This window comes from Euwallacea fornicatus, chromosome 6 (assembly GCF_040115645.1).
Source record: "Euwallacea fornicatus isolate EFF26 chromosome 6, ASM4011564v1, whole genome shotgun sequence".
Taxonomy (NCBI): Eukaryota; Metazoa; Arthropoda; class Insecta; order Coleoptera; family Curculionidae; genus Euwallacea; species Euwallacea fornicatus.
In genome coordinates, this window is record NC_089546.1 from 4900541 (window position 1) to 4915785 (window position 15245).

The 15245-nt window shown below is 38.1% G+C and overlaps 1 protein-coding gene across 2 annotated transcripts in view; it reads right to left on the bottom strand.

The window, feature by feature from the left end:
* Window positions 1-15245, bottom strand: part of nolo (no long nerve cord) — a 252886-nt gene that overhangs the window by 59945 nt on the left and 177696 nt on the right. For both annotated transcript variants that reach the window (XM_066283257.1, XM_066283256.1), the window contains exons 7-8: window positions 8568-8712; window positions 2712-2841 (exon numbers count right to left, since the gene is read on the bottom strand). In XM_066283257.1, the coding sequence (XP_066139354.1) occupies window positions 2712-2841; window positions 8568-8712 (275 nt within the window). The remainder of the gene's footprint in view (window positions 1-2711; window positions 2842-8567; window positions 8713-15245) is intronic.

Genomic DNA, 15245 nt, shown 5'->3' on the forward strand with positions numbered 1-15245 from the left:
TAATAACGATTTTGTAGAAGAATTAAAAATGCACACTAGGTACTTACTTACTTTCAAAAATTTATAGTTTATAACAATTTAGTTACGTTCTTAGTCTTATATAGACCAAATAAAACAAAAAATATGAAAATCACACAAGAAATAATTAAATTTAATTTATTCATAATAAAATTCATCGAAAACATTATTTATGCGTTGCACAGTACTTCGACTTACTGCTCTATCTGGATGTCTGATGTTGAATTCTGCATTCTGCCGCAGCTTCTGTTGCCGAGCGCACGTTGTCGCCAACAACACGAACAATTTCTGTTTTTCCTCTTACACTCGAATTTTCCACGATTATCACGATTAATAATTTAATTTGCATCAAGCACAAATGAGTTCCACTATCGATGTTGACGCTTGTTGCGTTTGTTTGACAGTTAAACACTTCACTTGTCCCCCATAGCCTACTATGAATTTTTCAAAATAAACAAATACCGAGTGTTCACTTTTAATTCTTTTACAAAATCGTTATTACTCAAAATTTTTCGTTAAAATTTTGCACAAGCCAGTTTCAGGGGTGGCCAATCCAGAGGCGTGCACAGATTTTTGCTAAAAAATTCCTAAAATGATTTATTAAAATTTTGCTCCTGGAAGCTGTCATAGTAGGTCTTGAATTTTATGTCAACCAGGCCATTCTTGATGAAAATGCGCACTTTATCCAGCTCTATAATAATAAAAAAAAATCCGGGCTAAATCACACTATCAATAACATTTTTACAGACTGACCCCAAAACAAATGGGTCACACTGTATATCGGAATTTTTGAGAATTATTTAAGTATGATCTCTACGAGGGACGTGTGCAAAGTGCAAATGGCTCCTAAAAGGAACTTGTTTCCGATCAGAATCAGTTGTCGTTGTATTTGAATGAATGAATAACTGAGGCGAAGGCGGAACACAGGCCACAATATTAGGAGCGTTATGTAGCGCCCAAGTAGAGTCGCAGTAGTCCAATCAACTTGGGCTGCTGTAATTTCAATTTATTGAGGTGTAGCTGATTTGGTTGGGCAATAGGATTGATATCCCTAGTCGAGTATTCTGAAAAGCAAGAAAGTTGAGCATGCCAGAAGCATGTGTCGAGATGTCTCGTCCTTTTCACGGCATTAAAAGCACTTGGGATTTCCGGCAATGCTCATCGGATATTAATCTCGTCGGAGGTGACTGGCCAGTCACTACACCGGCCACCATCGTTATGTGCGTCTGTTCATACCGAAGCACTGGGCTATTGTCCAGGGGTGCACGAACGTCCGCTCAATCATCGATCTCAGTGATAGAAATTTTTAAAGACATTTTTCTTTAATTGTAGAGTATAAGCTTTGCACCATTCAGATGTTTGTCCAATAAAATACACCTCGTCTTACCTAATTCCGCTAATTTAGAGTTGCTATTAGAATTTACGACGGAATTACATTGGAACTTCCATAACAAAAGATTATTCGATTATTCGAGCTAAAGTTAGAGCAGTTCTTGCAGACTGCAGAAAAGGAAAATTTGTCTCTAAATAATTTTTGAAACTCTAATTTACGTTTGAAAGCGGCGGTCTTTTATTACGCCCACTTCCCGGTTCTGTACCAAAATGAAAGACGATATGTTGACAAAGTGAAAGATATATAAATTAATATGCAATTCCTTTAAGGAAGCATGCTAGCCATTAAAGAGGTACCTAATTATCTCTTAACGTACGTTGCAGATCCTTGAGCTATATGTTAATTAATTGACTGATTTGGTATTGTACGAGTTTACACAGCGCTTTGATAAGTGACGTCACTTTTGAATTATTTTTCAGTAACGTCAGAGATAAAGAATTTCGACAAGGTTATGCTAAAAAAAATCGTGTAAAATTCCATCCGAGCAATTAAAAATTAGTTAAAAATGAAAGTGACCTTTGCTGGTTGATGAAAATTTGCGACGTCTCCATAGAAGCCAATTGTTACTAGCAACAAATGAGTTTATTTGTCCATTTTCCGACGTGTTCGAGTGGCAAAATGGTAAAATTTTCCAACTTTCCCGTTTAAATTTAAAATGAAAATTTTTTTATGGGCATTTTACAGGAAACACAGTCCATACGGGAAACCCACGAAGTGGGCACAATTTCCGCCATCTTCCGAACTTGTAAATTTTTATTTTTCCCAACCTTAACCTGCGGCCTGCGCTTTCGGCGTGTGAAGACGGTCCAGAATCTGCTCGTTTCGACGCGCCTCTGCAAGCTGGTCCAAGCTAGGCGAACAAACGAAAAATTCATTTTTTTTTTTTACTTCGGGAGTTCCCCCCGATTTCCCCACTCGAGCGAATCCCGCGCCCAGCAATAGTCTTTTGCATGCTTCTCGATCTTCCGAGTTTCCCCGGCAAAAATGGCGACCTACATCGCAACTTACCCGAAAGAAATTAAGTGTTTCGACTTTCTTGCGGCACTACTCCGATGCTCTTCAGCGAATCAGATTGCCGCGGCCCTCGTGAGAAAGCTCAAACATTTCCATTTCGAGTGAGACCGCGCGGTATCTCACGGCTCAGGGAGAGCGGCCGTTATGGCCGGTGAATGAATAAAAAACGTCTTGAATCAAGGTAGGGCGACGATAACTCATACCAAAGCTGACGGGCGGCAATAAGTTATTAGAAATGGAAAATAGCAAGGAAAATATTAAGTTTAAATAGCGATTGGACACTTACTTTGGGGGGCAGCCATGCGTGTTGCATTCGACTATTGTCGAATCCGGCTTCTGTGAATCATTGCACAAATCGTCCTGCACTTCTTCGCCAGAGATGCGGTTCTGACAGGTCGGACGAGACATTTTGTATCCTGTAGAAAATTACCCAATATACCAGCGGCACGTTACTGTAAACAAGACTTATATTTTCTATTTTCCTATCCAATTTACAACTATATGAAGAAATCTCCGTTCCGAAAAAGAATCACACGCTACCGACATTAAAGCAGAAAGTATATTACGTCTATTTAATAATAAAGCCCAGCAATATATAAGGAGTCCTGAGATCATTAATTCTGGAGTATTAGAGAACACGGGCTCGGACTAAGTGTTATTTTGCGCAGAACGTGACATTTCCTAGGCCGTAATAACCAGAAAACTTAGCACATTTGTTGCCTGCTGTTGAAAACAGTCATTTTAATATTCCAACTTAATAGGAATTTCCATCACGACTGTTGCAAGCTGCATTGCAAGTGCGCTTTATAATTGGAAAATGTAATGAAATCCTGTGGATTAGTTATTAGTGCCCAAAATCTGTTTACTGAAAAAAACCGCTTTGTGATCTATTCATTCGAAAGGGGAAACATGATCGTTATTTCATTTTAGAATTCGATGGTCTGACGTTTAAATGACGTTTACTTCGTACGTCTAATTTAAACACAGACCGATTCTAACAGTGAAAATTATCGATTAATTTAATTGGTTCTCGTAAATTATAAATCACAGAGCATTTGGGCATTTCATTAAAACGACATGCTCGTTTACTCTGCGTATGTATAATTACGTAAAATTTAAATATTTTGGAGAGATTTATGTGAAACTTTTTATTGAATGAGTTCTTCATACTTTTAAGTCGCATGGCATCCATACTAACGACTTCTGGTTGTATGCACCAGCGAGATTAAGCTGTTTGTGAGAGTTGCAAGCTGTTCGGTGTTCACGTCGTTCTTTACTTTAAGCGGCTCTTGTTAGCGAAGAGTGCCAGATACGCTTTCCATCAAAAGAGTAACTTTTATTTTTCAACTCTCCGACTAATCTTCCACCCTTATTTTATGCCGCATATTACAAAAGTGGAATTTGGATTCCTACTTCTGCTCATGCATCATTTATTAGACCAGTTTTTCGATGTAAACGCATTACATCAATCAAAATCGTAAAAACTTTTCATCTAGAAATTACAATGGGCAGGTTCACGGTTAGGACATTGTTTCCCCACGGAGCAGGATAAGGCGTCGCTTGCATGCATGCTCCGCAAGATTTCCCCCAATGCATTTTCGTGATTCGAGTGAATTATTTTTTCACCATGTTGGTTATTATTAGGTCGTGTAGCATGAAATGAGTAGATTCTCGAAATGCCACATTCAACTGCGAATAACTTCACTCTAAATCCATATTTGGACTTGACTTTTTTATGTGGAAAAGGCACATTCTTCCTCTTTCGATCGGATATTAAAGTGTTAAAAATTATTGAAAACTTTTATTTTTATAAAAATTTTTGTGCAGCCATGCAAAATAGTGAAATTCGTGTGCTAATGAAGTATGAGCTCCACCGTGGAACCACAACAGCTCAGACGGCTCGCAATATTAACGATGGTACTGAAGTCACTTCACAGCAAACAGTATCTCGTAGGCTCATGAAATTTCGTTCTGGCAATTTTGACCTAACAAATGGACGACCTGAAACTCAAGTGGATAACGATCATCTGAAAGACGTGGTAGAAGCGAATCCACGTCAAAGTGCGTTCGAATTTTCGTTATTACTCAGTGTAACCAAAAAAAAAATATATTGACTCATTTGGCTGAAATTGGTAAGGTGAAGAAGCTGGACAAGTGGGTACTGCATGAGTTGAGCGACATACAGAAAGAACGACGCCTCGAAGCTTGTGTCTCTTTGTTGTGCCGGTATAATAACGATCCATTTTTGAATCGGATTGTTACTTGTGATGAGAAACGGATCCTATATGACAATACCAGACGTTCATCGCAGTGGTTGGATCAAGATGAACTACCAAAACATTGCGCGAAAAAAAATCTTCATCAAAAGAAGCTTATGGTGTCCGTTTGGTGGTCCAACGCAGTTGTCGTCCATCACAGCTTCATGAAACCTGGTGAATCGATTACGGTTGATGTCCACTGCCAACAACTGGCCGAAATGATCAGGCAACTGACGGTCAAGCAGCCAAGATTAGTCAATCGAAGCGCACCGCTATTGTTGCACGACAACGCTCGGCCACACACCGCACAAGTCACCTCGGCCAAGCTACAGGAGTTGGAATTGGAAACTCTTCGTCATCCACCGTATTCACCCGACTTAGCACCCACTGATTACCACTTCTTTCAAAATTTGGATAACTTCTTGGTAGGGAAAACATTCAATTCCGACGAGGCTGTCAAAGCTGCCTTCCACGAGTTTATCGATTCCCGGCCTGCAGGCTTTTACAGCAGGGGAATCAATGAACTTCCCGTTAAATGGCAAAAGTGTATTGATAATGGTGGTGCATACTTCGATTGACAATAAAGACATTTCATATGAAAAAAAAAATGACTAAAGTTTCAATTCAATTCTACTCATTTCATACTACACGACCTAATATATTTAATCGCGTACAGGGTGTGTCAGCGAAAACGAAACGGAGCATTTTTATGAAAACGCAGGAAACTTGTAATGTTGGTTAGAGAGGGGGAAGCATTTTGCGTAAATTATCTATGTTGAGACTTGAGGGGCCAAAACTTGATACATTGGTAGTTGATGTAAACCCCAAAGCTACGCCCCTGCACATCTTGTACTTGCTTGCTTCCCAGATGTCACGACCCGTCATAGTTGACACAAATGGTTTATTCGTCAAAATTCCTCGGCTTTGTGTTCTTCCAAAGAAGCTATATTGCGAGGCAATCAAGCTATAAATGTGCATCGGGCGTGGTTCTTGGGTGTCGGAATTCCCCATCGTTACCTTTGGCGGTGGGCGACATTGGGGGTACCGTCACGTTTTGTTCAGAACGACGGCAATATTCCGGTCACGGGATAACCTGCTCATTGGCCGTCGTTCTGGACATAACGGGCCTTCTTCAAGGGAAAGTCATCCCGAGTAATAGTACGCCTATGTCGGTTGGCCATCATCTCCCAGTATTTAAGGACTGGGAGAGGATGGGATTTATCATTCATTTCTTCTTGTTGTCATAATCACTACTCTGACCAGTGTCGCTGACGGGTCAACACCTCGAATACCCCACAAAATCACAACTCGTACTAATACTCGGCCACGCAATCAATCAATCTCGTGTTTACTTCAATTAAGTTTAGTAATAACTATTTACGAATCAGTTAATAAATAGTGCAATAATTTGACGGGTTGTCCTAATTTCATGGTTTTCGGGAAATCCCACGTGTTTACCTTGCTAAGCAGATATCTAGTCCGTCCTGGACTCTCGTAACTAAAGGTGCAACGTCGGTACTTTGAACCGACGAGTACTACGAGTAGTGCTCGCGTGTAAGCGCTCTCGTACAATAACTCGCGGGTGGTATCTGCAACCTCAAGGAAGGAACCCCTGCATATCGCTCAACAATCTAATTGACGTTTTCGATCCCTACGCAAGGGTGACACCAACTCCAATAATTTTAAATGGAATGACCTACCGAGTGATACCTCTTTTCGAAGGGCTTCACAGCCTCTTTTCAAAACATTAATTTTTTTTTTTAATTGGTTAAAAACTGTTGCAAAACATTTCAAATCATGCTGATTTTTTTTCGAAAATGGAACAAAGGTTAAGAAATTCGACAGTAACCCATTTGACCTAACTTTTTTCAATTTGCTCGAAACATTCGTTAAATGGCGCCTCGAAAAAAATATTAACAGAATAATTAAAAATCTGAAACACGAGCACTTTAATAACGAGTACCTAACGTAATAAACTTCGAAAACGGGCATCACCTGCTTCCATGCAAAAATAGAGATTTTATTCAAAGCATTGTCAGAGATGTTGCTATATTTCAGGCGTTATCTGGCAGCATTCATTTACAATTCTTTGGCGTAAGACCTCTAGTCACTACGGAGAAATACCGTACAATTTTGATTTTAAATGCCCTCGTAAAAATAGATCTAAAGGTGACAAATCACGAGATCAGGCCGGCCATTTCGCGAAGGGTCCCCTCTTCCAATCGAGCGGCTAGGAAGCGTCTCTTTGCGACACCCTCGAACGCGTATATGCGTCGTGTGATGGAACATCGTCTTGTAAAAAAACTAGAAGATTTTAGTTATGTTGATCCATTTGTTCAATTATTTCTGCAAGTCTCGGATTAGTGACGTTTCCCACTCGATCAAGATGAATACCGCCGTTGAAATTTTTCGGTAAAAACGGAAGGTCCAAACAAAGAGTTGGTAAAGGTTGCAGCTGAAATATTCGGTTTTTGAGAATGTGTGTGGTTTTCACGAAATTCCCTAGGATTGGCATCAGATCAATATCGACAATTGTGATGATCTACTTTTCCATTGAGAAGAAAAGTGCGTTCATCAGAAATGCAGATGCTAAAAATAAGGTGCTCGCTAATGGCAAATATTCCACTGAGGCTTTCGCAAAATTGTATACGTATATTAAAATCATCCTCCTTTAATTCCTGTGGCAAGTCAAGTTTGTAAGGGTGAAACTTGTGACGCTTCAGAATCCTGTGAACGCTATAACGACTTATTCCTGTAGCTGTTCCTAATTCTCTAACATTCTTTGTTGGTGCAACATGAGTCTGACACATAACTACAATTTGCACGCATCCCTTCATTGCTGAGAATGGCACCATGCTGAACGTCTCGTTTTTTTTTTTTTTTTATTTAGAACGCTTCCAGTTTCTCTAAATTTAACGACTCATTCTAATGCGTACTTTCTGCTAACTTGTTTTTGTTGATGATCGTCATTATACGACTGAACGGTTTTGCTAGCACAATTGTTATTAGAAAAAGAAAAGTTTAGTTATTTGAATATTTTCCGTAGTAAAACATATCATTGTTAAATTTGTAAATGCGCTACTTCAAAATGTTCAAATACTTTTAATACAGCGAAATCCCTCAGTTATCTCAAATTTCGATTCATTATTGTTAAATTTCTTAAGTTTTTGTTCCACTTTTGAAGGAAACAAAATTTCGGTTTAAGCTGCGATGCGTCGCAAAATCTTCGACCAAATTTCACGAATCGAAGTGTGTTGAAAAGGGACGTTATAGGCCTTTAAAGAGGCACCACCCGATTGATAATTATATGCAAAATTTTTAGGGTTGACGTCACCTCTATGTAGTGATCGAACACGGCGATTAGAGAATATGCTCAAAATGTTTCCCCTTCCCCAGCTGACTTTACGTCTTTCGGCGATTTCTCATTTTCAATCGGCAAATTGCAAAACGCTGTTTCGTTTTTGCTGGGACCCCTTGTGTTTTATATCGAATCAACCCATAATGGGATGTTAAGCGAATCAAGCGATGGGTCTTGTGTTTATGGTACTGTTTCAAACCAACCTCGCTTAAATCAAATCCGAGCGAAGCTTTCAAAATTTCCAATGCATTGCAATCAAGCTTATTGATGATTCTTGGCAGCTTTTACCGTTCCCAAGATAGAAATAGTTCAGTTTCACTTCGGTTCCTATGTTACGAAGGTAATTGATAATCTACACTAGTGCAATCACCCGATAATTGCAATAGTGCAAATCACACGATGATGCGATTGTGTAACTACTAAATTTAACATTCCGACAACAGAAGTTACTTAAAATAACAATTTTTAAAATACTTATGGTAATTCTTGAAGGTCTCACACGGTAAACATTATAAGTCAGGCTTACCCCCTCCACAGGAAACGGAGCACAGAGATGCGTATGTAAGTGTCCAGTGGTACAAAGGTTTGGCGCATGTTGTTCCTTCTCCGCCGCATATACCACACTCGTCTATTTGTTTTCCAGATCCCAACTTTAAGTCACACCCCACTCTCTGTAAATTTAAACATTACTTCACAGTTCAAACTTGCAATTCTGACGAAGTAAAAATCATTGGCAACCATGCTCCCCATGACTATGTAATACGCCTGCCATCACCACCAGTAAGAGAGTTATTCAATCAATGCAACTCAGAACTCAATACTTTTGTTTTTGGAACATGTTTAATGAGCTAAATCCCCTCAAACTCGGACTGGGAACTATAGGCAATTAAAACTTAGAACTAAGTCTGTAATATGAATTCCAAACCAAACGGTAACCGACCGACATCGGCGGGGCAGTTAACGACTTTAAGAACTAAAATAATTCAAAATTTTTGGAGCATAGCAAGTGGTTATCTCACATCGGTTACATTAAACCTCGATATCCAGCCTTGTAATAGCCCCATAAAAGTTTTAATTTTATCCAAACCCTCCTGACAAGAATCTTGTAACTTATGAAATGGGTCATTATATCCTAAAATTTCCATTCATTTTGATAGGTTAAACAATGTTACTGCAATTGAGATTTTCGTATTGAATATACAAGGAGTGGTAGGTATCTCCATCGGAAAATTGAGTAGAAAGGATGAAACTCTGATGCTATCTGCCTGTATATCGCTTAGACGGGGGAAAACGGTATTATTAACAGGGATGCACGTGTACGGTGCCACCATTTTATCTTGATAACGTTTCATTTTGCAATAACTTTTTCGTTTTTAAATACGTAGGCATTCGACAAACGTTCTTTCTTCACAAAAGTTTTGTAAAACTAAATTGAATTCCTGTGACTGTCAAATTTTGATATTTATGGACGTAATATAATTTTTTTTAAACGGAACGCCCCGTATATTTTCTCATTTTTGTATTCTAGGAAAAATCCCGAACATATTTCACATAACACTTAGTATGTGTATCCCTTATCGTTAGCTTAGTATGTCAATTTAAAAATCGAAAATAGTTTTCACATAAAAGAGTCTTGTTAGAGTCAGTGACGTACTGCAAAATACCGTAAATAATACGAATCAAGTTAAAACGCGCTTTTGAAATTGTGCTTTTTACAACACCATAAACTTATTCCTTTATTACACGTCTATTAAGCAATTAATGAAAATAATTAGTAACAATTAAAAATAAACAACAATTTATTACCGGCTACCGTTAGTTAAGAAAATTGCCGAATGTGACCACTCTGTTGCCCGACACATTTTCGATGAACCTTAATAGTACGCCTCAGAGAATTAATGAGCATTTCTGATCTCTGTGTTAATCCTTGGAGAACGTTTTTTATTCTTAATTGTGGTTCTTAAAGGCCGTTGCATGATGTTTCGTAAATTTTACTTTTCATATATGCCCAAAAGCAAAAATCCAATATCGCCAAATTTAAATTGAAATTTTTAATAAAAATTTAATTTTAGTTTTAATTAAAAACGAATTAAGTTAGAGGCTACCTGCATAATAGGAAAACTATTTTTAATTTTTAAATTGGGATATTAAACGTAGAGTAAAAGATAGCCATGCTAAGTGTTATATAAAATAAGCTTAGAATGTTCCCTAGAATACGAAAATGGCAAAATATACAGGATGTTCCAATTTACAAAATGCAAGTAAAGGCTATAAATGTCAAAACTTAGTAGTTAGGGAAATTCATTTTAAGTTAAAAAAAATTGTGAAGGAGTCCTAGAGAATGGCCTCTGTCGCGTGGTGATGTCATTAAAAACAAAAAAGTTGTTGCAAAATGGAGCTTTATAAATAACAATAACATGATCACACCGCACTTCTTGCCTGAAATAGAGAATGATGTATTTTGAAGAGATTCTCAATCTTCACTCTACAACCTACAAGTCTTAGAACGTGTAAGACAGGTATTTTTTTTAAATTTGGAAATAAATGCTTTGGTGTTTGACAAATGACAATCTTTTCTACGTATTTGGTTCTGACGATTGGTGCCTCCCCTCGTGGATCGATCTCGATCCACCTGGAATTCTTTGGCGAAGCACATCTCGGTTTAAAAATGCGATAATCTCTCAGACTTGTTGCTATAACATTGAAGTTTTGGGTAATACTATTATTCGAGTATACAGAGTATCACAAAAGTGTACCAACAAACTTTGAGGGGTGATGGGGGACGTCAATACAAATTTTTTTCTTTAATAAACATCCGCCCGGAAATGGGCTGTTTGGGCAGAAAAAGGCAATGTGGTTTTAGTAACTATATATTATGACTTTCTGTTCTTATTCGACTTTGTTTTATTGATAAATGAACGATAGCCGACCATAATTATTCAAAATGCTGACCATTTGCTTCAATACAAAGATTGCACCGTTGGCTCATTGACACGTGGACCCTATGGAATGTTTCAGGAACATCTTCTAAATGTGTACAATTGGTCGTTATTCTTGTTAAAAGGTGTTCCTCAGTGCGAATGAGCGTGTCGCAGACCAAATATTTGAGATAACTCCAGAGGAAAGTCCAAGGGATTGAGATCAGGAGAACGCGCGGGCCAGGCTACAGGACTCCTCTTTCAATCAATCATTTGAGAAATTGCTGACCTAAGTACTGACGCACGTTTAAACTAAAATGTGGAGGTGCCCCGTCATGTCGCACCACATGTCAGTTTTAACGTCTATAGGGACATTTTCTAACAATTGAGGTAAACATTTTTGCAGAAAATGGAGATAAATGTGTGTGTTCAAAGGAACTGGCAACAAGTGAACTTTTAGATTTTCTCCAACAATACCAGCCCACATGTTTATCCGAAATTGTTGCTGCTGTTTTGTAGAGACCACAGAGTAAGAATTTTCGTCATCCCAAATGTGGCCATTTTGACCATTAAACTAACCATTGCGCGTGAAATATGCCTCATGAGTAAACAAACTATTCTCCCGAAATGAGGTTCTATTAAGTTGTGACTTAGAAACCATGGGCAAAAAGCGAATTGATGTGGATAATCTTCAGGATTTAAAGCTTGTAAGCATTGTAAACAGTAAAAGTACAGAAGTTGTTTATGTATCACACGCTGTACCGTCGACTGGGAGGATCCCCCATATGGTGTGCAATGGCGCGAGCACTTGTGGATTGATTTCCTTCCAGACAGTCCTTCAAATTCAGTCGTATGAACTGTTCTTGTTAGACCATCACCACCAGGACGCTTTAGGTTCCCATTTTCTTTAAGACGACGGTGGATGGAAGCAAAAGTTGCATGATGAGGTTGCCGGCGTCCTGAATATCTCTGCTCGTACAAGCGTGCAGCTTTTCTTTCATTACAGTTTGCTGCACCATAAGCAAAGGGCATATCTTGCAAGTTCTTCAAGTGAGAAATTAACGTCCATTTTTAACACAATTTTTGATTTACCACTCAACAAATAATACATGCTACGGTCTTCAAATTCACAATTTTGGAACGTCTAATTGTGATAAAGAAACGTTTGTGCTCCCCAGCAATGAACGTAGTCGAAACAAAAAATTGTTGAACAAAACCCAGTGGTGTGCAAGTAAATCAAGAATTAATTTAGTCATTTGATTTGACTTAAAATATTTTACTTGGGCTACAGCTCGTACGGCTCGTTATGGGCGTGTGTTTATTGAGGAAAACAGTTTGTATTGATCTCCGCGATCACCCCTCAAGGCTTGCGGGTATTTATTTGGGACGCCCTGTATATCTATGCGATTGTCCAAAGTTCGCTAATCACGTATTATGGGTCGGGCCAGGCACCGGAGGAATAATTTATTTCCTAAAATAACTACAGAGAGAGATTCGTTATGTTGATCTACGAAATTTAATATGATTTTTATCGAAATTCTAAGACTACCAGCTTGTATCAACCAGGACGGGTAATTTACATTACTACACCAATAAAGTTCCATAACTAACAGTAACTTCCATTGCAATAATAATTCTGAATATACATTTCATAAAGTCAATCATCCAAATCCTATAATCGTTCAAAAAATTTGCCTGATTTGAAATGTGTAATTTGGAAGTTGACACGCTAATAAAGGGAAAACCATTAGCTCCCCTAATGTGGTTTGAATTTTGCAGATTTCGCGAACTGTATATAAATAGTGAAATATTATCTTAAATAACAACAATTACGTCTGTGATTCCGCAAAAATATTCAAACTTAGAAAGACGATATCAATTATTTTTTCTGTCAATCTACTTGGAGAACTGAGAAAAAAGAGAAGTATTGCTTTTCCATGATTGATCGAGGAAAACCGCGGAAAGCGATCTCAGGGGAAAGAAGCGAGAAATAAGCATAGACTTGCTAATTCTCCGGAAATAAGACGTATCTCTTTTTACTAATCCGAAATTCAATTCAGGGGAATAAACAACCTTTTCCTGCTCGAAATGGAAATAACTGTAAGTTGCTTGTGGAAATAAGTAAAACGTTCTTAAAGTGTTATTGTTTGTTCACACCTGTTTTTCGGCATTAATACCACAACAACAGTAATTAGCTTGGGTTTTACGTTAAGAACGAGAATTTGTATTCCCTAGATGTTTCAGGTTATATTTACCACAGGGGCTTGGGGCTTTAAAGTGAACTATAGTTCAGCAAATAGGTGTTAACGGTCACGTGACATACAACGTCTCGCTCGTCCATTTGATTTGCTAGGAAAAAGTTGGAATTTTTAGCGCTCCCGAGACTGCAAGTAGAGCGAATATACAGTAAGTAATAAAATTACAAAAAGAACAATTTTGGGACCCGCTGTGCTGGCATTCCATTGGTTGCAATTGGTTAATACAAATAGAAAATAAAATCGAGCATAAATTGCCACAAAGTAAAGTAGATAAATGAAGAAACAAAAAATATGGAGGGGGAGGTAGAGATATACAGGGTGAATCATTAACAATCAGACAACCGAAAGCTGGAGATACTACACCTAAAATGGCGATAATTGAACAATATATGTAACATTTAACCTGGAATATGGAAATATCTCGTATACTAGGTGTCCTATGACGAAACTATCACTATCAAGTTTTAATCACTCTGAGGGGAAAACGTATTGCTGCTAAAGTTGATCTCCTTCCACCCACTGTGTGGGCGGGGTGGGGGTTAACTTCTAAATTTATAATTCTCATTTTTTTTACAGATTCGGGTAAGCTGCGGCGGAGCACAAGGGAAATATTAGCATTATCAGGAATTTCTGATGCGAGTGTGTGGAGAATGCTGAGGATGCACAAGTTTCATCCTTACCATGTCTCTTTACACCAAGAGCTTGATGAAGCACATTTTTAAAATCGTTTATATTTTTGTGAGCAGGCATGTGAACAGACGGAACGAAGTCTCAATTTTTTCAGTTGCGTGTTATTCTCTGATGATGATTCTCTTCCAAATCATGGTACAGTTCATAGTCTTAACATGCATTATTAGAGTGTTGAAAATCTTCATTGGCTTCGACAATTTGAGCACCAGCATCCTTGGCCCGTTAACATATGGTGTGGAAGCATTGACAGTGGACTTATCGACCCCCGCATAATTGAAGGAAACTTGAATGGTGAAATGTACCAGAATATTTTGGAAAATGGACTTCCCAAGTTACTTCGGGACTTAAACTTAGAAGACGTCAGAACACGTGGTTTCAACGTGACGGTTGTGCAGCTTACTCTTTTGCGGTAGCACCAGAAGTTCTTAATCGTAATTTTAACGGTGGGTGGATCGGCAGATTTGATACGTCAAATTGGCCTGTTGGGTCTCCAGATCTTACTTCTCCGGATTTCTCTTTGTGGGATCGTCTCAAAGATCAGGTTTACAAAGAAATACGACCGACATGTGAATATATGATTCTGCGAATTATAAACGCTCGCACCAATATTTCAGAAGACACATTTCGTAGATGTGAAAAGTCCTTTGAAACCAGGATGAATAAGTACATTGAAGTTCAGCGACATCATTTTGTGCAGTTACTTCAAGTAAGAGCTATACAAAAATTCGCATTTTCATCTATTCTATAGCAGATATCATCAAACTTTTCGGTAAATTATAAGCGAAAGAGAAATTGAAGTTTGTTAATTACAGTGTTTTCTAAGATCATTCGAAAAAACTTTTCGAACAGATTTTTCTTGTTTTTAGCCGTATTATCCGAATCTGTAAAAAAATAGGGGTTGCTATTTGAAATTAAAAAGTTTATGCTTCACCCGCCTACAAGGGAGATGGAGGGGAATCAACTTTAGCACCAATACATTTCTCCCTCAGAGTGCTTAATGCTTGATACTAACAATTCCTTTATGGGATACGTACGTTCGAGATATTTTAATATTCCAGGTTAAATGGTACATCCTGTATAACCGAAACTACCAACTTTCGAATAAGGCATAGTTTCACCAACTGTCGCCAATTGTCAACAAATCGTATTGTGTAAATTTTTATTTAAACAATAATGAATAATAAAACAATTTATGTTTAACACACCGATAGATCTCACGACTGGTTTCGAATTAGGACTAAGACCCATAAGTCATAAGAAAAATTCGCGAATAAAAGAGTTCTTCAGACCATTTAAGTCTAGCTAGCACTACAAAGGGTAGAAATGGATTAATATATT